Genomic DNA, 22540 nt, shown 5'->3' with positions numbered 1-22540 from the left:
TTAAAAAAAAAAAAAAAAAAAAAGATTAAGCTAAAGATGCAAACACAAGACACGTAACTCATATCTCATCCTGGCATTATATAATAGTCAAAGATCTTCAGCTTTGTTTAATATGTAAACATATTAATTACATTAATTAAAATCTACACAGTTCATTGGCTTGTGCACTAGTTAAGTACCTTAAAAAACGTTTTAACTATGATTTGAAGTCCTTGAAGATATTATTCGATCTGGTTTGCAGAATTACAGTCAGATTTCACAATGAGGTGAACGGTTATATGGTGCCGAACTTCAGAATCATGCATGTGGAACTACTGATGAAAACAAGTTCGTTAAACAGCAGTTTTTTGGTTTTTTTCCATTTTATTAGTTGGTATAAGTATAAGCCTACTTTCCCAGCAGAATATAAATGTATATACGCATATATACATATTTCTGCAATCCGCTTTTCTCGGTTGCTCAAGTTTCCAATTAGTCCATCTCTGCTACAATATAACATACTGAGCTTCTCTTAAGTTCACACCCGGTAAACGTTGCTCTAATTATTTAGTTCGCATTGAAATCTAGCCAGGAGTCAACATACCTATTCCAACTCCCACTCACTGCACTCTGAGAGGATGTGCACAAGAATCTCTTACACGGTACGTCTCGGTTCATTTTAGAGCTGAGCTTTGATTAAAAAAAAGGACCCACTGATATGCAGTAGAGACACAGTGGCTGCTTTGTTTACCGAACGTGCAAAACGTTTAATGATCATTCCAGTGGTTCACACAGATTTATAAAAACTATGCAATTCATAAAAAAAGTGTATAATAAAACCAAGTCCAGGAGAGACTCCAGTACTCAAAGAACACAACGAATCTGTTTATATGGATATATAAAAGACCAACACTTCTTATTAGGAATTAAGACTACAGGCAGGCAGATTAGAAAAAACAAACATATTCAGCAAGAGATATTTTTCCGAAGACCACTGGAGGGCATTAACCTTTGCGTATAGATGCGTCATGAGGCGCAGAGGTATAACAGGTTGCAATTTGGCAACAGAATTTTAAACAGCTGTTCTGATTATAAAATCGATTAAAAGAAATTGTTTTTTACTTCAAATGGTTAATATTGATTAAAATGGATTGAGGCAACACTGTTCCTTCTAATCGGTTCATAACTCAAGTACAGAACTAATTACGCCAATTATTTTACTATTAAAATATAATGATAGAGTAGATAAATTTCCATATATACACTAAATAAAATCTTTCTATAATTTACCTTCCATTTATGACCCAACTGACTTATCTACCAGTCTTATCTACCGGACTTATCTACATCTTCCAGTCCAGGTAACGTTACATTACGCTTAGACACGTGCCAAGAAAAGTGAACCAGAAGAGCAAAGAGAATAAATATCTTAATAGTTATTAGTAAGGATAATTGTTAATCACACCCCTATCCAGAGCAACCTGCAACTGGGCAACTAAGGGTTAAGGGTCTTGCTCAAAGGTGCAAAAGTGCAGCTTGGTGTTGCTGGGATTTGAACTTCTGCTCAGAAGTCCAATGTCTTAGCCACTGAGCGACCACTTCACACATGATATGAGACAAGAAGAACTAATAATAAACAGCATTACTGTGTTTAACCAACTCTGCCATTTGATTTTTAAGTAGCACATAACTAACACAATAGAACGTGGTTAAAATCTACAAGATTCAAATCCACAGCAGAATACAGAGAGTATGTAAATTGAATGGATGTCTATAGTGTATAAGTATGCAAGTGAAAATGAAAGTAATTAAATTCTTCGCAGCGGTGGCCAGATAAAGGGGAAGGAGGTGGAGCTGCTTTAATGCTTTTCCTCTCATTGTACACACACGAACATTAAAAACAAAACTTGCTCAAAAAACAAAACAAAACAAAAAAAAAAACCCTACCCTATGGCTGATCTTATGAGCCAATCACATTCATCCAAAAAGCGAGTGAACCACGAGAAAACATCAACACTGACAAGAAGCAAGGTCAGGTCATACAGTAGCACTTCATTCTACTCAATCGTAATAAAGAGCTGTTGGGAGGGGGAAAGATCTTGTAGGTACACAGAAGAGAAATGTACAGGAAGTGTACTACAAAGTTCTCTAGCAAGAGTTAAACAGCCCGGGGGGGGGGGCGTTTTCCTTTATTAAACAAAATACCAATTGCCATTGTCTTAATGCAGTACTGGATTTCTACACCTCGTTGTGTGTGTGTGTGTGTGTGTGTGTGTGTGTGTGTGTGTGTGTGTGTGTGTGTGTGTGTGTGTCATTAACTGACTCGGTCATAGATCTAGTCACAGTACATGACGGGAAGTTAGAAAAAAAGAAAAACACAGGAATCTCCCTCATTCACATGATCTCAACAAAATGAGCGAGAAGCTGCAGTTTCACTTGTGCTTTGACCAGAAAAGTGTGGGCAGAGATCTTTTAACACACACCGAAAAATAATAATAAATCGCAGGCTTGTTTGCTTGTGTAATTCAAGTGAGATAATCTGATCAGGTCACATGATACACCAAGCATTCAAATCGCTACTTTCTGCATTCACCCCATACAGATACTATGCAAGCAACTAAAGCGCTTAGATTTCTATTTATTTTTCTATATAAATTATTTCCTAACTGCTATTAGGACCAAAGCAGAGAAAGTAAAGTACGCGTCAGTATAGACCTGGAGATAAAGAGACACCAGGATTCAAAAGGACAGGTACGAGATATCTCGAGGTGTAGTGTAGTGTATTGTGTAACATATAACTGCATGTCTCATAAGCAACAGCGTCCGTATGCAAAGTGCCTTAATGCTTATTCTCTCTCTCACACACACACACACACACACACACACACACACACACACACACACACACACACACACACACACACACACACACACACACACACATATAAAGCATATGAACGTGTGTTTAATTTGCACTGCAGGTTTGTATATACATCTAACTAACAAAATATAACAATGTTAAAAAACTCAATCATTTAAATGAATATCCATAAAAAAAAAAAAACTTAATTAAAACACCTCACGTGTACACGTGTTCTACGAGTGCGCGCGCGTGGACGCGTTCGTACAGGGACGATCTCGTTACGAACCCAAACATTAACAATCTCCCCGAGCGCACTTTCACCACGGACATGCGATACTTGTTCCAGGACTTCTTGAAACCTCCCACACACAATACATATAAACAAAAGATACTCCTACCATGTTTTCGACAGAGGTGTTAAGCGGGGTTTGACTCCTCCAGTGCTCCTGCCTGCTCCTCCTGTGGTTCTACGTCTGCTCCTGTTGAAACAGCAAACACAAGTCAGTCGCAGACGACACACACGCCTGCACGCGCACACACACACACACCCCTGAGCAGATTTGTTCATTGAGATGTTTTTGTTCGCACAAAACAGTCAAACAAACAAAAAGATTAGGGATGATGACAAACAAAAGCACTAATCATATGATTTACAGAATACCGTCTCCATTGCAATTTTCAAATCCAAGTTACTTGACGGGCAAATCCTGAACCCCCCGATGACAGACTCCTGAACATCAAGACATTAACGAATGAATAAACAGGCGGAATCCACTATTTTGTTATTCTTTCAATTCAAGGGGAAAAAACAAGTCATAAAACAAGTTATGCAAAATTGTCTGAAACTACATTCGAACATTAAAACCATTTTAATTCAATTTCCTCCTGAATACGACATCTTTGGGCGTTGTTCGCTTTATGCGCTTATTAAAATACATTAGATGGACAAAAGTATTGTGACGCCGGACCCTTTACAGCCACACGCAGTTGGAAGCACACAGTTGTATAGGATTTCTATGGATGCGGACACATTAAACTTTCCCTTCACTTGAACTAACAGGCCCAAACCTGCTTCAGCATGACAATACCCTGTGCAAGCAAACTTTCACGAAGATACCGTTTAACTTTGGTCGGAGTAGAAGATCTTGCTGTGGGTGTCCTGCTAAAGAGCAACCCTATTGAACACCTTTTGGATGACCTGGCACACCGACTGCACCGCAGGCATCTTCGCCCATCAGTATCTGACTTTACAAACACCTTTGTGGCTGAATGAGCGCAAAAATGCTCGAGGAGCGCACTCGAAAATCTAGTGGAACATCTTCACAGAAGAGTGGAGGTTACAGCACATGTTCAGTTATATGTACATATTACTACACCTTCTGTAGAACCTCATAACCTTATTTATTACACTGCCACTGTAAATAAGCTGTCTATGCACTTCTGGTTAGATGCTAACTGCATTTCATTGGCTCTGTACATGTACCCTGCACAATGACAATAAAGTTTAATCTAATGTACATTTTTTGTCCATATAGTCTATGCGCAATTTTTCTACTTTGCAGAATCTATTTAGAGCGAACTGGCTGATTGTCAGCGTGTGTGAGCGTTCCTCATGGGATCAGACATGCACTTGGCAATACCAGCTTGTTAGGAAGGTTTACTATCTGGTGCGAAGGACCTACCGTAAGGAAAGTTTCACTATCTGGTGTGCACTGATCAGGAGGTTGTACTCGCCCCTGCGTGTCAGTAAAAACGTTACAGGATTCAGAACACTCAAACTGTACTGGGTGTGATGTGATTCTTGCTATAATCTGCTAACTGCTGGTGGGTTGCATGATGTCGTAAATGCTCAATGTTCTGGCATTTAATGCTCTTGATAAAGAGAACATGCACTGTGATGTCACAGAGGTCACTAATCATGAACTGTGAATCTCCCTCTAGCGTTGAAGCGTGGAACTACAACTGAAGGGGAATCCTTTCCTACACCTGCTGTACCTGCACATAACTCCACCTTCATCTTCATTTTCTTTCGGCTGCTCCCATTAGGGTTTGCCACAGCGGATCATCCGTCTCTATACCCCCCTGTCCTCTACATCTGCCTCTTTCACGCCAACTACCTGCATGTCTTCCCTCACCACATCCATAAACCTCCTCCTTGGTTTTCCTCTTTTCCCTTTTTCCTGGTGGCTCCATCCTCATCATTCTTCTACCAATATATAACTCATGTCCCTCCTCTGCACATGTCCAAACCGTCTCAATCTCACCTCCCTCAGCTTGTCACTAAAACGACCTACATGCGCTGTCCCTCTAATAAACTCATTTCTAATCCTGTCCATCGTCGTCACTCCCAACAAAAATCTCAACATCTTCAGCTCTGCTGCCTCCAGCTCCACTTCCTGTCTTTTACTCAATGCCACTGGTCTCTAAACAACATTATTGGGATGAGATCTAATTTACAAGAAAGAGAAACTGAAAACTCCACAAGAGCCCAGGTCTCAAGAGACACTTACACAATTACAGTCCTTGTGGTGGTGGTTTTTCTTATATAAGAAAAGTTGTACACTTCTGCTTACTGACTTAAACTAGAAATAAAAACTGATCTGGAATCAGCTTCATACCTAAAATCATTAGAGACTAAGAGGAAGAGCAAATCATTGCAGAGAATGCGAGGACTTCCCCAAAGAGTCTCTCTTCCTCAAAACACACAAAACCTTGTTAATGGCTTTTTAAACACGGCATGACTAAAAAAATAAATATATGAAGACATTTTATTTGCCCTTCTTTCACATTTTGATTCTAAACTTAATGTATTTAACCTGTATGTTTTAGGAATTTAAGACTGTTAGTTAAGCGAACGCCACAAAAATAAGAATGCAATTAAAAACATGTACTGAAATGTAAACAAAAAATACCTGCTTCCGGAAACATCGACCAAAAAAAAAAAAAAAAAATTAATTCCTCGCGCTTCCACTCAGCGCACGCCCTCGTCTGCATGTAGGTATGTGTGAATGTGTACTCGGCGTAGCACGTGCGCGATTAAACTGTTTGTGGATAGCCAAAAGAGTCGCCCGTCTATTAAAAATAAATACAAGAACGTTAATAGAAATGTCAAAACGCCAATTGCGATCATTTAGGCGGTCTTTTGGTGTGTTTCAGAAAAGCGTTAATGATTTTCTCCGTCAAAGAAGGGTCGAAAAAACAATTAAAAAGAGTTGTTTTGGCTTTCCACAAACAGGGGGTTGGGCTGCGTGAAGTACGTGACGGTCCCCCCGCGCGCGCTGTACTGCGTTCAGCCTCAGGGTGCAGCTCAAATCAAGAGATCTTCAGAGGGAACAATGGGGTTCAATGGGCAGCAGCCCTCCCTTTCCTCCCCACACACACACACACCCACCATTTCACAAAAGCATGCAGTTAGAATGGTGAGACTCAGTGATCATCTCATTCATGACCAAATAGATTACTTCAGATTATATTTATGGCATTTGGTAGACGCCCTCATCCAGAGCAACCTTTAATTACCCCATTTATACCTCTAAGCAGTTTACAGTTGAGGGCCTTGCTCAAGGGCCCAGCAGTGGCAGCTTGACAATGCTGGGATTTTTAAACTCATGACCTTCAAATCCAAAGTCCACAGTCATAACCACTGAACGACAACTTCCCTGCCACTCTGCCAATCAATAGGTTCCCTGGGTCTATTTTACACAGGAATACGGCTACATTTTTAAGGGGAACTTTTCACAACCTGTGAAAGCTTGTAACCTTTAAAAAAAAAAAAAAAAAAAAAACAATGCAAAAAGGAAATGAAAACACATTTCCCTGAACACAACAGTTTCCTTCACTTTGTACAAACATTTAACAATTTCCTTCCTTACAAAAAATGATAAGCAACAGAAATACTTTAAATAACGTTTCATTTTATATCCAAACCATTTTTGTACTGAAATACAGACAAATGTATGATGTTATCATCAGTTTTCTTTTTCTTTTTTAACAAACCATGTGACAGGAAAACAAAATTGAAAAAGTGGAAGTCAACACTGTGCTACATGGAGGAATGGAGGAACCTTCGCCACCATCAATTTGGACGGCTTTAAAAAAAAAAAAATACCATTAAAACCTATTTTGGGTAGAAAGTCTATTTACAAAAAAAAAAAAAAGAGAGAAAAAAGTGTCAAATGTTTTGTCCACATGCTTAAGCCAAAAATTCATTCCTTAATCTAATTCATTCCTTATACAATCCTAAAAAAACAACATCCCACCAGTTGTTCTTCGAATGTTCTTGAGATCGTTTTTCGAACGATAATCTTTGATAGATCACAGAAATCGTAACGCCTCCACCACCTAAAAATAAAACCTCTTGCAGTTCTGAAGTAATTCTAAAATTATGTACCCTGCCCAGTGGCTAGTCTCTGGTCTAATGACGTACCTTCAGCTAAATAATGAAAACAGCCGTAGAAGATGTGCTGCAGAAGCCGCTAAGGTTCATGCTTACCACAGAATATTTTTCATAACCTGATCTGCCCCACAACAAAAATTCCCCCAACCCCACGTCTGCAAGTTTACCCCCTACTTAACAACCCCTGATGCAGTGTGTGAAATATGCTATTTTAACTCCTTAGTGCTCAATAAGAGCCAAATTGTCACATATCCAAATATTTAGATGGTCAGTTTAAAATCTTACAAGTTAACCAAAGGAATGCAGTGCATGGATTCTTAATATTTAACCACCCAAATAAATCAACAAGCAGCTACAGACCAGGCCATTCAGGATAATATTTCACTTAAAACATCTTCACAAATTAAGAGCTTTTAGATGTCAAATTTGTCAATTAATTTGATTCGTCTTTCTTACAGATTCCTCAGCTAGACAAAAGTCTGTCATCACTCTACACCCAATATACAAACACGGTTTACCTCGATTAAACGCCAAAAGCCTAAAGGTAAAGATATTAGAATATAAAAATACACAGGCCTGACAAGGAGACGCATGCTCAAATATATGAATGCACAATAATAAACTGTAGAAGGAGCCTAGAAGTCGGTGTTATTTTCTTGACTTCGGTAGTAGAGCTCAGGAAACACGCATACACGCGCACACACACACACACACACACACACACACACACACACACACCCACCTCACTGACACACCCCCCTCCAACCACACTCAAACTTCTACTCTGTTCAAAAATATGTTTTACTTTTTTTTTTTTACATCCATACTTGTTTCAACCAACAAACAAAATGTGAACGAATTCAGTACATTCTCTGAGAGTTGGTTCCTACCTGCTCAACCAAAAACAAAAAAAAAACAAAAAACAAACAAAAAAAAAAAAGGATCGTCTCTGGAGTTCAAATTCAACCGGAAAGTCTACCAAAAGGAATAGTTTGCGCAAACTCTATACACTTGCTCTAGTACTCGGCTTCCAAACAGCCAGAACTCACTCCTCCCCTGTCCACTCCCACTGACAATCACACACTCTCTCTCTCTCTCTCGCTCTCTCTCTCACACTTGTTCATTGTTTATTTCTTTTTCCACCCTTCAGCTCCTCACCACCGGCCCCTCACCATGTCTGCACTGCTCTCACTACTGTTTGACAGAAGATTGGAACATGCTTCAAATGCTTTAAACAATTCTAGACTTTTTCAAGCTAAAGATAACAAAAAACTGCGCCCACCCTCCCCTGCAGTCATACCAAATGTAAAACGTTAAAGTTCATTAGGTAGGAAAATATGAAAAGTAAAAACAAATTTTGAAAAAAAAAAAAAACATAACACAGCATCTCAACAAATACAACCAACTCTGGGGTCCAAGCACAAGTTTGTTAGTTTATAAGAAAACATAACACAGAATTAAGTGTTAATCCACCAGCCTTAGACAACTTTTAATCCCTCCACCTACCAACAAGAAGTTTCATTTTTGGTTACCATAAACTAAATTTCACAAACTAAACTAAATGAAAAGCCCAAGAGATACAATCTTCTTCAAAACCAAAAAATCTTTCAGAACCACCCTTCTGAGAGATGCCTTTTTCTGATAGTCAATATTTTTCTATGACAATGAAAACAGTTAGCCATGGCCAATGGTAGCCTCTATATAGAAAACCCACATGATTTTCTATAGATCACAAATAAAAGATTGTGCTAGCATGAGAGCTGTAGGACAGCTCAGCACTGTACTTTATATTACTCAGTTTTTCCATATACCTGCATGTTCCTGATTCTCGAAAGGTCACGTTATTCATGCAAGCAATAATACATGTAATAAAAGAGGATATTGTTTACCAAATAAAAGCAATTTGTTTTTCGAAGGTCTATAGCAAATATCGTCCATTTCTTCAACGAGCAACTTTGAGAGAGAAAAATAAGCCCATAAAATATCACAATAAGCTTGTCATTGTTATGGATTTGTTTACTCCAATAATAACTTTTCTCTACTTAAATCTTAAATTTATATTTAAAACAATGTCCATCTTATGAGAAAATTTTATTGGGATGCTTTAGCACCCGTTTCATGGAATACTTGCATGCACTTTGGTGTAACTCTTAGTTAAAAAAATGTCCAAGGATTCAGCATACCAGGTTTGACAAATTTGTACATTTTTTGTGCGAGAAATCGCCAATCAAGTTAGTAAATGTAAACCACATCGAGTTTCAGTTTTGGGGTAATTGTGCGACATTTTTGTTCATGCAACTTTTTTTCTAAAAGCTTTACAAACTTTTGTACTTTTTTTTTTTGACAAATGCAAAGTGGGTGGGGTTTCGAATTTCATGAACCGAGGGATTTGCAGGAGCAGAACCCCGGACCATCACAACCACCAACTGCGATATGCTTTCATGGCATACGCTTGGATCTTTAATGAAAGGTTTCTCTACAAGGTGTGTTCCTTTAATGCTGGCTCAGCATTCACATTCCCTCTTTCACACCCTCTCTGGTGTAAAGCAGGTGTTAGTGTTAAGATGGTCATCACACTAGTTCTCTAAACACACATTTCTATGTTGTCTGTTCAGTGTCTATATGATCTTTACGATGTGATTATGTAAGGTACACGGAATGTCTACACTTTTTTGTTATGTGCATTAACTGAAGAAGAACGCATGCGCCATTTTGCGTGCCGTGTGATTCTTCCCTGATCAGAAAAGACATCGTAGACTGCACAGGAAACTTTCCAGGAATTACGTTTTTGTTCTCGCATGATAAAACAATAAACAGCAGCTTTGTGATTGTATTGTACCAACAATAAATTGACCACATGAGCTCCTGATGCATAAATACTCGCTGACGCTTAGATCATGCCACAATTTCTAGACACCATCCTCATCAAAAAAAAAAAAAAAAAAAGCATCAAAGCAGAACTCATATATAAATGGAAAAGGCATGTAACATCAAGTTCTTTTCTTTCCCTATTTCAAAACTTTGGGTGTCGAATAGTGAACGGAAAATGGGGAAGGCATTCTGCAAAAATGAAAAAAAATCGTATCTCCCCCAAAAAATTTATTAAGCAACAATGGTAAGGGAAGAAATAAAAATAACTTGGTAGAAAGGTCGAAAAGGAGGTAGAAATAATTACAAATATGGAAAGATTATTTTTGGGTAGGACAAATATCTGCGGCTTAGTGAGCCCACTTATTCACCAGACAATTCCTAGACAAAAAAAAAAGGAAATAAAAGAGAAAATTAATATCCCAGGCACAACCATACAATCCTGGGAGTAGGAATTAATAATAAATGTTAAAAAAAAAAAAAAAAAACACACCAGTTCATGTCCATTTATTTAAAGACTTTGTTAATTAATATGTGTAATGAAATTACGTGGAAAAAAAACATGCTCAATGGTGCCACTGTGTAACAGCCTCAATACACACCCACCATGTTACTACTGCACCGAGTTATATAAACTATATTCACCCAGCAGTCGATTACATCATGAACTTTAGGATTTGTAGAAACAGATTGTAAACGTCACCATATTTGGGCACTACTTTCAATTTCTAAAAAAAAGAAGTAAGCTTTAATTCTGATTTCTTCATGCAATGATTTTAAATACTTAATCTCACTATCAAACCATTTTTACCCTCTGCATAGCACAGGTTGGGTTTCAAAGTTCGAGCCACAATAAAAGGCTAAAGTGCAAAGATTGCATAAGCAGTAGTGTTGCATATCGTTCAAGGGAGATGCACGAGGAGACCTCTTCACATTCTCCACAACACTGGACTGAAACGCGCACAACACCATTACACAACACACAAGGGCTGTGTGTTTGAGAGTAAAATTGTGGTTGAGGAACGACTGGACCCTGCATCCATGCACGTTTACGGTTTTACATCAAGTTCTGACATCAGGTGTCGAAAGTTGGCATGCAAAGATGTGCATTAGTGCAGGATAGCATTTCCAAGGAGAGCTGCCAGGTTTTTCTAGGCCACAGATATAATCTGCTTGCGCCGACTCGTTTCTCCTTCCTTAGAAGACAATTCTCCTTCTGCACAAATCAAACACTATTTCTGAACTGTGCCACCACGTGCTTATGGTGGTAATGTGAAGAACAAAATAAATAGAACATCAAAACAACTTAATCACTGTTTTGAGTATCTGAGACTCAAATCATAATACAAGCCAGTTCATATGAACCTCACATTTAATGCTTTTGCAAAAGCTCATTTATTACAAAGTTCAAACATCAGGAATACCAATAAGAGAAATGCATGTATCTTAACTCCAATAATAATCTTAACATTTTAAAACTTGAAAAGTGGTTTCTTTCGATTGGAAAGCCAAACGTTTAAACCCCAGCACTACCAAACTGCTGCTCCTTGGAATCTGAGCAAAGGCCATAACCCTCAACTTCTCCGTTGTATAAATAAGGAAGTAACTCTTTTTGGATACGGGCATCAGCCAGATACCATAAATATACACGGAAAAGAAAAAGAGTGAATAAAATGCATTTAAACGTTTAATGATGACTATGACAGAGAACCATTGCAGATTTTTGACAACCAGGCTAGAAGTACTTTAGTAATTGATTAGACATACCTGTTTAACACGACGCTATAAAAACAACATGATCAAAGCTTGACATTCACTATTTGAGTTAATGACACATCTAGCTAACCAATGTTTAGACCTTTTTTTGGTTGTTTTCACCAGTGTGTTGGTCAATCTGACCCACACAATATGAGCTTAACATGGTTTAAAGATCAGTTAAATCAATTGTCTATCGGTCAAGTTAAACATGTATTTATAGTTTTGTATATATTTCAACGATTTAGAATATTTAAAAAAATGCAGCTCAATATCATTCCGTTTCATCTACCATGTACTGTTCATACTGTTTTTTTAAAAATTAAAAAATTTCTCTTTCAAATATATATTGTGATATAAAACATCTTATCTTAGGAACCTTATATTGACAAAAGTTTTGGAACACCTGACTTTTCCATCAAAAGTCCAAAGTTAGATAGAGACACACAACAGTAGAGGAGGTCTTTGGATGCATTAACAATACATTTTCACTTAACTTCAACTAATAAACCCAGATTTGCTCCAGCATGATGTTCCCCCTGGACACAAAGCCAACTTAATGAAGATATGTTTCACACAAGAGTTGAAATGAACTGGAAATCTGACTGCATCCCAGGCCTCCTCCACAATCACGCTCCAAAATCTAGTGGAATATCTACCAAGAAGAGTGGAGGTCAGTATAACAGCAAATGGGGACTAAATGTGGAATGGGAAGTTCAAAAAGTTTTATAGTTAGGTGTCTACAAACATTCTGCCACTTCATCTCAAAACTTTCTTTAAAGATTGGCCTGACTGATACGAGATCTCCAACCAATCACTTTGTTCACACGATCGTTCAGAATGGTACGCACAAACGATAGGTCCAAATTGTTGTGCGTTTCACTGTGGAAAGGAAAACAGTGTGAGAACCTAATACGCAAGCTAATACACACGGTCCTCTTTAACTCGCAAATGTAACCGCTGGCAGTTATGTTCGGGTTATGACACCTTTTGCTTCCCAAGTGTGAGATTGCAGACACGCTTACACAGACACACTACAGGACCCATTACAGCTGCTTAGTAAACATCTTTTGACTAATGGGTTTCTATTGCGTTCCAGACAGAATGTTAACTTTTTGTCGCAAGCACTTATTCTTTTCAACAAGGGCCCCAAGAGCAACTCAGCCAAAGCTTTGAACAACGAGCCACTTCTTATCCCAGCCCTCTAACCATTGGTCATACACGTGGGGAAGAGAACAACAGCAGCACACAGCACATGTTATTACTATGGAGAGATACAAACATACCCTCATGGAGCATGCAAGCCCAAATTCAGAGCGAGTCATGTGGCTATTTAAGGTGCAGCCCTGACCTGTAACATGATCGAGGCACATCAATTAGGTATTTCAGGACAGGCAGTAGAGCTTTGCGGGTTCTTGCTGCTGGGGCAGAGTAAACGAGGGAATCAAATGGGTGCAAGAAGAGAGAGAGAGAGAAATATATACTTACACAATACAACCAGCAAGAGTGTACCAACAGGTCCTTGTGTAGTATTAGCAAATACGAGACGTTTCATGCACACCGTAGTCACCAAATTTGGAGAAAAAACAGATATTACTATTACAACTCATCACTAACCTGGTTGGGTTTTTCCCCCATTAATGTACAGTTTAAACTGCTTTAATCCTCAACATTGGTTGACTGGAAGCTTATAAATTATTAACTCTTTAAATTTAAATATAATACATCCATGATTATGTACTTATGTTATTTGTTTATAAACAGTAAATCTACATTTAATCAGGCTTTCTAATAAAACCCCAAAGGAACATTTAAACAATTTCGATTTTCTTCCTCAAACTTCAGACCTTGACATGGAACTTGTATCAGAAATGTATCATCAGTAGCCTTTAATCCAGAGAACGATAAACGATGCAAGGCCATTACCAAAAAATCCATACACAAGCATGCGTTCACGTATAGGGGTAATGATTTTGGCACTATTTTCGGAGGTAGAACCGCATGTGGAAATATAACAAGAGCTTAGACCTGAACCGCAGAAGCTGCGAATGAATGTCCTGCTACCTTCTGTACCAGAGGTTACAAAGAAATCCTGATTACTTCCTGCACTCACCAGTTTTGATGTTATTTGCGATAAATAAAATTTTTTTTTTTAAAGTACAAAAGTTGAAAAATCAGTAGTGTGTCCAGGGTTTGTAGAACAGGAGAAGGAATAATAATAAAGAAGAACCACACACAGGAGGTGGTTTCACATAATATTGTACAGAAATTAGCCAGAATCTCTGCTCCTTAGTGAAAAGTGAATGATGACATGAGTGTAAAGATCCACAATACTTTCATTACTATTTCATATGTGAGCCTGTAATAATAGACCTTTCAGATGAGTGAACTGGTCAGAGATCAGAGGTCAGCCAGGGTAACCAGGGTGGGTAACAATGTTGCCTGTCGGCCACCCCGTGTAACCCCTTGTGGCCACGCCCCTGGACACAATCAAGCATCTTATGGTGATGATCAAATCAACTCGTACACATTCTGACAAACACAAACCGGTTCCTGTGATGCTAGATCAACTCCAGTCACCTGAGCTCCACTGCTAGACTAACATACACTCGGGCTTTCCCCAACAGAACACGCCGATCAGTGTTTGCAGTTGGCTCGGATAGCATGCTATTCTTTTTGGACCCAGCCGCTAGATTCATACATAATCGTACAATCAGAGAAAGCGGAAAGTTCTAAAGCTCGACCCAATAAGATCGAGTTTCGGCATCAGCATGCTTTAAAGTTTACGGTTGAAACGCGCATTTAACGAAATAAGATTTGGTCGAGACGAGTTACTCACTCAGAAACAATCAGCTGACCCAACGGTGACTCAGTACAGCCCACACGACTTCCGCATTCACTCGCGATGACCTCACGCATCAGCCAATCGTGGTCGACTTGACGCGGTCGCTCGACCAATCGCAGGGGGAAGACTGGCTCACATGACGTAATCCGCTCGAGCTGCATAACCAATCTGCGTTTACGACTGTGGGCGAAGCGGTCGCCTTAATGTCGGCGTTTGAGGCGCGAACACACCCACACAACGACCAATCACGCCGAATTGCCGCGGCACAAAACCGACCAATAGAAAATCACAGCGCGGCACTATCGGGTCACGTGTCCCGGCGCGTGTTTATTTAAAGCGACGGCATTGAGCAAGTCGAAATATTATGGAGAGGGTGTAGATTAGGATGGATGGATGGATGGATGGATGGATGGATGGATGGATGGATGGATGGATGGATGGATGGATGGATGGATGGATGGATGGATGGATGGATGGATGGATGGATGGATGGATGGATGGATAGATAGATAGATAGATAGATAGATAGATAGATAGATAGATAGATAATGTGATATAAAAAAAAATCATGTTGTAGGGAACAGAAAGAAAAAAAACTGTTTTCATAAGTACACATGCCTTTTTCCAATGGAAAATATGACTGTGCTCAAAATTATAAACCCATGTTAAAAAAATGTATCATACACTTCATAAATGAAGTGATTCTGATTATCTCCAAATTAAAATCAGCAGTCTTTTTTTGTTTCATCTGCCTACTAAAGTCATTGTTCACAAAGAGCTCAAAAGGCATGTATGGAATCTCATTGTCAAAACGCATTAATCAGAAGAGTGTTACAAAGGAATTTCAGAATGACCCTGATGTACCATGGAACACCATTGTCCGTGAGTGGAGAAAATAGGGCAACACTTTTACCAAGAACAGGAAGTCCCTCTAAAACTGACAGAAAGACTTACCAAGCAACCAATAGTAATGGACCATCAACATTGAAGAAGTTACAAATACTGACAAAATCTCTGTATGTAACAATAATCTCTTATAACCTTACACATGTCTGGGTTATTGAGAAGCTAGGCTAGACAAAAAAACTTGGACTTAATGCTAAAAAATTTATCGCTACGAAGCATGGTGGTGGCAACACCATCCTATGGGGGATCATTTTATAATACATGTTTTTCTTTTGTTTTCGTAAATGTTCTGTTTGTTTTTTCTGAAAAATCTATCTATTGTTGTTTGCCATTTCGCAACTATTTTATCTTGTATTCCTTTTTTCTATACATAAAAAAACATGTATCAAAGATATGCTAACTTTTTATATTGGTTGTAAACAGGCGAGAACACCAGAACAGCAGCAATCATACCATTCACTGAAATGTTCACATTCTGTGTGTGTGGGATGTGAGATGTGGGGTTCAGTGTGAAGTATTCAAAAGTGTGCAAAAACATTTGTAGAGGATTAAAAATGGTCACAGAATGAATAAAAAAGCTTACTAGAAACACAAGATCATTTATTTTTATTGTGACTATTTAATTTCATGGAAAGTACAACTTCTTCTTTTCTTCTTTTTTTAGAGCTAGTGATAATAAAAGAATACATTTGCATACTATTAATACTGAAACTTATTTGTGAATCATATCAGGTCTCATGTATATGAATTGCATCTATATGGTATAGTGATCATTTAAATGAGTCTAAAATGTCTTGATGGAGTATATTTAATTCTTTATTAATGGCTTACCTCATTTTTCAATCAACATATATTATAAGCTATAAAGCATACACATAAACAAAATAACTCTTTACATCTGTTACAAACTGTTTTCACTTCTTCTTTTTTTGGCTGATCCCATTAGGGGTCGTCACAGCAGATCATCCGTCTTCATACCCCCCTGTTCTCTACATCTGCCACTTTCAAACAAACTACCTGCATGTCCCTTACCACATCCATAAACCTTCTCCTTGGTCTTCCTCTTTTCCTCCTTCCTGGTGGCTCCATCCTCAGCATTCTCCTACCGATATCCCCCAGGTCCCTCCTCTGCACATGTCCAAACCATCTCAACTTTGCCTCCAAAATGTCCTACATGTGCTGTCCTTCTAACAAACTTCTTTTCTAATCCTGTCCAATCTCGTTCCTCCCAATGAAAATAAACATTCTAAATATTATTTCAAATTTTGTATAACTATTATTATTGCTTTCAGCTACTTGAATTAGGTTTGATTAGATTTATTCTTACATTTATACTGTGAACGTGATGATGAAATTAAACATCATGAATAATGATGTTGAATTTTCTTGATCAATATAATGTGGATTTTGGGTCAAATAGGAAAGCATCTAAAAAATATGAAGCAAGTAAGATGTTCCTCCTCTATTAATAATTACGTCAACCCGAATGTATGTACTTAAAAAATCAACAGAAATTAAAAATAAAAAGAGAGAATTATATGATAAGTTCATCAACTAGTTAAATTTTGCCTCATAGCTTTTCACAAACTCATTATCTTATCTCATGGAAACTTCCTCATGCCACTTCCTCATTTTTTATTTTGTCAGAGAAAAATTTCACTTATTTTATAAGCATGTGTGAATAATGTTCTTGATGGTCTAGCAGGCTGCAAGGTCATTTAATTAGTTTTAAAACATAATTACAACTTCCAGCAGGAAAACTATGAATTTGTCTCTGCTTCAGAAATGTTTGTAATGCGCTTTCTCTCAAATCTCAAAAAATAAATCTAAACCGAAATAATATTGTATGGGGACACCTGACATTTCCAGCCATATGTGGTTTGAATTGTTGAAAGATTTATAATCACACTCTTGATGTCACCTAAATGAGGATGGGTTCCCCTTTTGAGTCTGGTTCCTCTCAAGGCTTCTTCCTCATAACATCTTTTTCTTGCCACAGTCACCACGGCTGCTCATCAGGGATAAATACACACCATTCACCTTGACTGTTAAATTCTGTAAAGCTGCTTTGAGACAATGCCTGTTGTGAAAAGTGCTAAAGAAATAAACTTGACTTGACTTGACATGACATGACATGGTTGAATTCGAAGATTTTGAGTGGCCTGCTGTAGATCTCTGATCTCAACCTTATTTGAAGACCGTTGTGATGAACTGAAAAAGCTGACTGCACCCCAGGCCTCCTCACCCTACATCAGTACCTGACTTTACAAGCTTATGGCTGAATGATCACAAATTTCCCCAAGCACACTCCAAAATCTAGTTGAAAATCTTCCCAGAAAAGTCGACGTTATTATAAGAGCATGTGGAATAGGAGTTTCAAAAAGCACATACACAATCTTATAGACAGGGATCTAAAAAAACCTTAGTCCTATAGTGCATGTTAAAGGTTGGAAAGTGGAAATTTCTTACCATTCATGATTATTTTTAGAAATTAGAAGGAAGTTAGTAATTTTGTCATAAAGCTATAACAATGGTCAGATAACCTGTGATTATTTTATCAAACATTTATACAGTCCTTTTCATTGTCAGTGATAGAAAATGTTGGTTGAATGCATTAACCATTAATATTCATCATGACTTAGCATGGTCCTAAGTGGCATTTATATTAATTCATCCACTTTTGGTCAGAATGCATGCTATTAATTTAAAAAGCATCGAATGCATCACCAACCAACACTTCAAAAGACTTTTCAGACAACACTATTAAAGGTTAATTATCAGGTTATCTGCTTTATATTGTCCTTCATTAAAGCAAAGCAGCAGCTGAGGAAATTGAATTGTTTCATGATACATGCAAGCCTGCAATATTTAATCTGGCGTAACATGATTGCCACACAACTCTATCCTTGGCAATTATTAACGTAAGACAAACAGAAATGGTCTTAAACAGAGAGGTTATTAAGTGGTGCGTATGTGTTGTTAGTGGGTGTTGCCTCTATGTAGAAGATTACTACACATCTGTCTCTTTCGCTCCCTTCTTAGACACACACACACACACACACACACACACACCTGCATTTGCATGAAAAATCTGTTTGGTGTTCAAAGATTGTTGCTCATATCTTTTAATAGAAATCTTTCAATAGATAGTATATAAACGGTATAAGTACAAGTATTGGGACATGACATGACCCTTCCAGTCATTTGTGGTTCTTCCATAAACCACAAAGTTAGATGCACTCAATTGTATAGGATGTCTTTGGATGCGGTTGATGTAGATTTTCTCTTTACTTCAAATTGGAAACCCAACCCTGTTCCAGCATGAAAATGCCCCTGTGCACAAAGGAACCTACAGGAAGATATAGATTACTTGGAGTGGGAGATCTTGAGTGGCCTGAAATAGAGCTAATTATTATTAGAAAAAATAGAATTTGCTAAAAGCACAAACATATTTAATCTGGTATGTATATACTATAAACCAGGGGTCATCAACATGGCGCAAGGACCACATGAGTAGCCCGCAAGCCTTTTCTAAAAAATAGCTGTTTCCTACTTTGTTAAATCATTGTTGATAATTATTGTGAGAAATCATTTCCATGATCAGTCTTCACATAGATGAATATCATTAATTATTATTAATAACATATAATAAAGGTAAATTGAGCAAATTTGTTATTTCTGATCAAAGTGACAACTGTGTGTATATCAAACTCGTAGCCCTTCACATTAATCGGTACCCAAGAAGTAGCTCTCAGTTTCAAAAAGATTGGTGACCCCTGCTATAAACATTCATTTGAGACTTGAGAAACAAAGTCATTATTGTCATGTGTGTTTTTCACTCTCACCTGACATTGTAATAGCATGCATTTAGCTCATACTAGGAACTACATCCACATGTTTTAAGGACAGGTGTACTACTATGTGGGACCTGTTGACACTGCTCTCAGCTAATCCTCCAGTTGAACCTGTTCATACCTTGAAAACCATGGCCACACCAAGCTTTTATATGGTTCAGTGAAGACAGATTAGATGGAAAGGTAAAAAGTTGAGTAGGAAACAATAGAATGTGGGGGTGAAGAAACCTTTCTCACTTCTGCTGTAATTTTGTATTTTTTTTTCAGCAGAAATTAACAAAATGCTTTCACAAGTTTTTGGATTTTAGAGCGGCAATGGTTTGGAAATATCTTTAACAAATGTAATATTACAATTTCAAATTAGCAAAAAGAGAGAGGGAGGGAAAAGCTTTCAGATACAAACGTGGCACTACTTTATTAAAATGAATACTAGTAAGATTGCTCCCTCTAATGTTCAAATATCAAAAGACACAGTGGTCCAACAGTCTGAGAGCATACCTAAAAATTTTTTTTTGCTTTCTTTATATATATATATTTGCAATGGAAAATATTGTTTTTGTACTATACCCTAATTTTAGAGGGTATAGTATTTGAAAACTAACGTTTTTGCTTTATTCACAGTGTACATTCAAGCAGTAAAAGCAGGTTGAGGTAGAGGGTGTTGTGTAGTAAAAGCAGGTTGAGGTAGAGAGTGTTGTGTAGTAAAAGCAGGTTGAGGTAGAGGGTGTTGTGTACTAAAAGCAGGTAGAGGTAGAGGGTGTTGTGTAGTAAAAGCAGGTTGAGGTAGAGAGTGTTGTGTAGTAAAAGCAGATTGAGTTAGAGAGTGTTGTGTAGTAAAAGCAGGTTGAGGTAGAGGGTGTTGTGTAGTAAAAGCAGATTGAGGTAGTGGGTGTTGTTTAGAAAAAAGCAGGTTGAGGTAGAAGGTGTTGTGTAGTAAAAGCAGGTTGCGGTAGAGGGTGTTGTGTAGTAAAAGCAGGTTGAGGAAGAGGGTGTTGTGTAGTAAAAGCAGACTGAGGTAGAGGGTGTTGTGTAGTAAAAGCAGGTTGAGGTAGAGGGTGTTGTGTAGTAAAAGCAGGTTGAGGTAGAGGGTGTTGTGTAGTAAAAGCAGATTGAGGTAGAGGGTGTTGTGTGGTAAAAGCAAGTTGCGGTAGAGGGTGTTGTGTAGTAAAAGCAGGTTGAGGTAGAGGGTGTTGTGTAGTGAAAGCAGGTTGAGGTAGAGGGTGTTGTGTAGTAAATACAAGTTGAGGTAGAGGGATTTGTGTAGTTAAAGCAGGTTGTGGTAGTGGGTGTTGTGAAGAAAAAAGCAGGTTGCGGTAGAGGGTGTTGTGTAGTAAAAGCAGGTTGAGGTAGAGAGTGTTGTGTAGTAAAAGCAGATTGAGGTAGAGAGTGTTGTGTAGTAAAAGCAGGTTGAGGTAGAGGGTGTTGTGTAGTAAAAGCAGATTGAGGTAGTGGGTGTTGTTTAGAAAAAAGCAGGTTGAGGTAGAAGGTGTTGTGTAGTAAAAGCAGGTTGCGGTAGAGGGTGTTGTGTAGTAAAAGCAGGTTGAGGTAGAGAGTGTTGTGTAGTAAAAGCAGATTGAGGTAGAGAGTGTTGTGTAGTAAAAGCAGGTTGAGGTAGAGGGTGTTGTGTAGTAAAAGCAGATTGAGGTAGTGGGTGTTGTTTAGAAAAAAGCAGGTTGAGGTAGAGGGTGTTGTGTAGTAAAAGCAGGTTGCGGTAGAGGGTGTTGTGTAGTAAAAGCGGGTTGAGGAAGAGGGTGTTGTGTAGTAAAAGCAGGTTGAGGTAGAGAGTGTTGTGTAGTAAAAGCAGGTTGAGGTAGAGGGTGTTGTGTAGTAAAAGCAGGTTGAGGTAGAGGGTGTTGTGTAGTAAAAGCAGGTTGCGGTAGAGGGTGTTGTGTAGTAAAAGCAGATTGCGGTAGAGGGTGTTGTGTAGTAAAAGCAGATTGAGGTAGAGGGTGTTGTGTAGTAAAAGCAGGTTGAGGTAGAGGGTGTTGTGTAGTAAAAGCAGGTTGAGGTAGAGGGTGTTGTGTAGTAAAAGCAGGTTGCGGTAGAGGGTGTTGTGTAGTAAAAGCAGGTTGAGGTAGAGGGTGTTGTGTAGTAAAAGCAGGTTGAGGTAGAGAGTGTTGTGTAGTAAAAGCAGGTTGCGGTAGAGGGTGTTGTGTGATAAAAGCAGGTTGAGGTAGAGGGTGTTGTGTAGTAAAAGCAGGTTGAGGTAGAGGGTGTTGTGTAGTAAAAGCAGGTTGAGGTAGAGGGTGTTGTGTAGTAAGAGCAGGTTGCGGTAGAGAGTGTTGTGTAGTAAAAGCAGGTTGAGGTAGAGGGTCGGTGACGTGCAAAAATATGAATACAGATGTTCTCCTGGCTGAGGGTCCAAATTGCCTGGAGGAAGAAGCCATTTTCTTTATTCTCTGAGATTGTTGGGCTTCAGTATGTCATCTGAATACATGCTTTAATAATAATGCTTAAAGAAAAATCTGATTCTATGTCAAATGAAGTTCAAACTAACAAATGTAAATAGTGCAGAATATCAAATCTTGAATACTCAAATGAGATTCAACAGTTTGTGCCTTTATGTAACACACACCTTAACAAGCTAGCTAACAAGTTTCATGTGATTTGTTTCATGTGATTTTTGTATTATTATTATTATTTGTTTTTTATTTTATGTGATTTTTACCATTTGATTGATTTTAGTCATGTGATTTATTTTTAGGTCATTAATTTATCTTTACATGTTCTGTAGTAAATGCCTTCATTAGATTGTCCTTGGACAGACAAAATAGTCTAAATAAACAGCCGTTATTCAAGAGACTAACAACCAATCAAAGTCAGAGGATCAATATGGACTTGGAAAGTTGGCAAAGGGCAAATAGCACATGAAAAAAGGAATCAACCCTTGAGCTTGTTTAGAAAAACAGTTCAGTTACATAATAATTTGTATTAATCAGAATAGACCTGGTCCCAGGTCAGCAAAAACGATTAGGTGTGTGTGTGTGTGTGTGTGTGTGTGTGTGTGTGTGTGTGTGTGTGTGTGTGTGTGTGTGTGTGTGTGTGTGTGTGTGTTTAAACCATGACTGGTTAGA

General features: G+C 38.2%; 1 protein-coding gene across 20 annotated transcripts in view; it reads right to left on the bottom strand.

Annotated features, from left to right (window-relative positions):
- mtmr4 (myotubularin related protein 4) overlaps window positions 1-14852 on the bottom strand; it is a 68465-nt gene extending 53613 nt beyond the window's left edge. For 4 of the 20 annotated variants that reach the window (XM_083531749.1, XM_083531755.1, XM_083531735.1 and 1 more), the window contains exons 1-2: window positions 14701-14852; window positions 3241-3321 (exon numbers count right to left, since the gene is read on the bottom strand). In XM_083531749.1, coding sequence (XP_083387875.1) covers window positions 3241-3243 — 3 coding nt within the window. In that variant the 5' untranslated portion in view covers window positions 3244-3321; window positions 14701-14852. Of the gene's footprint in view, window positions 1-3240; window positions 3322-5754; window positions 12516-13212 lie in introns of those variants that run through there. The other 16 variants (XM_083531736.1, XM_083531740.1, XM_083531746.1 and 13 more) reach the window with 16 other exon arrangements.
- Window positions 14853-22540: the final 7688 nt, after the last annotated feature.

The sequence above is a fragment of the Silurus aristotelis genome, assembly GCF_946808225.1.
Source record: "Silurus aristotelis genome assembly, chromosome: 26".
NCBI lineage: Eukaryota > Metazoa > Chordata > Actinopteri > Siluriformes > Siluridae > Silurus > Silurus aristotelis.
This window is presented reverse-complemented; position numbering and strand designations above follow the sequence as displayed.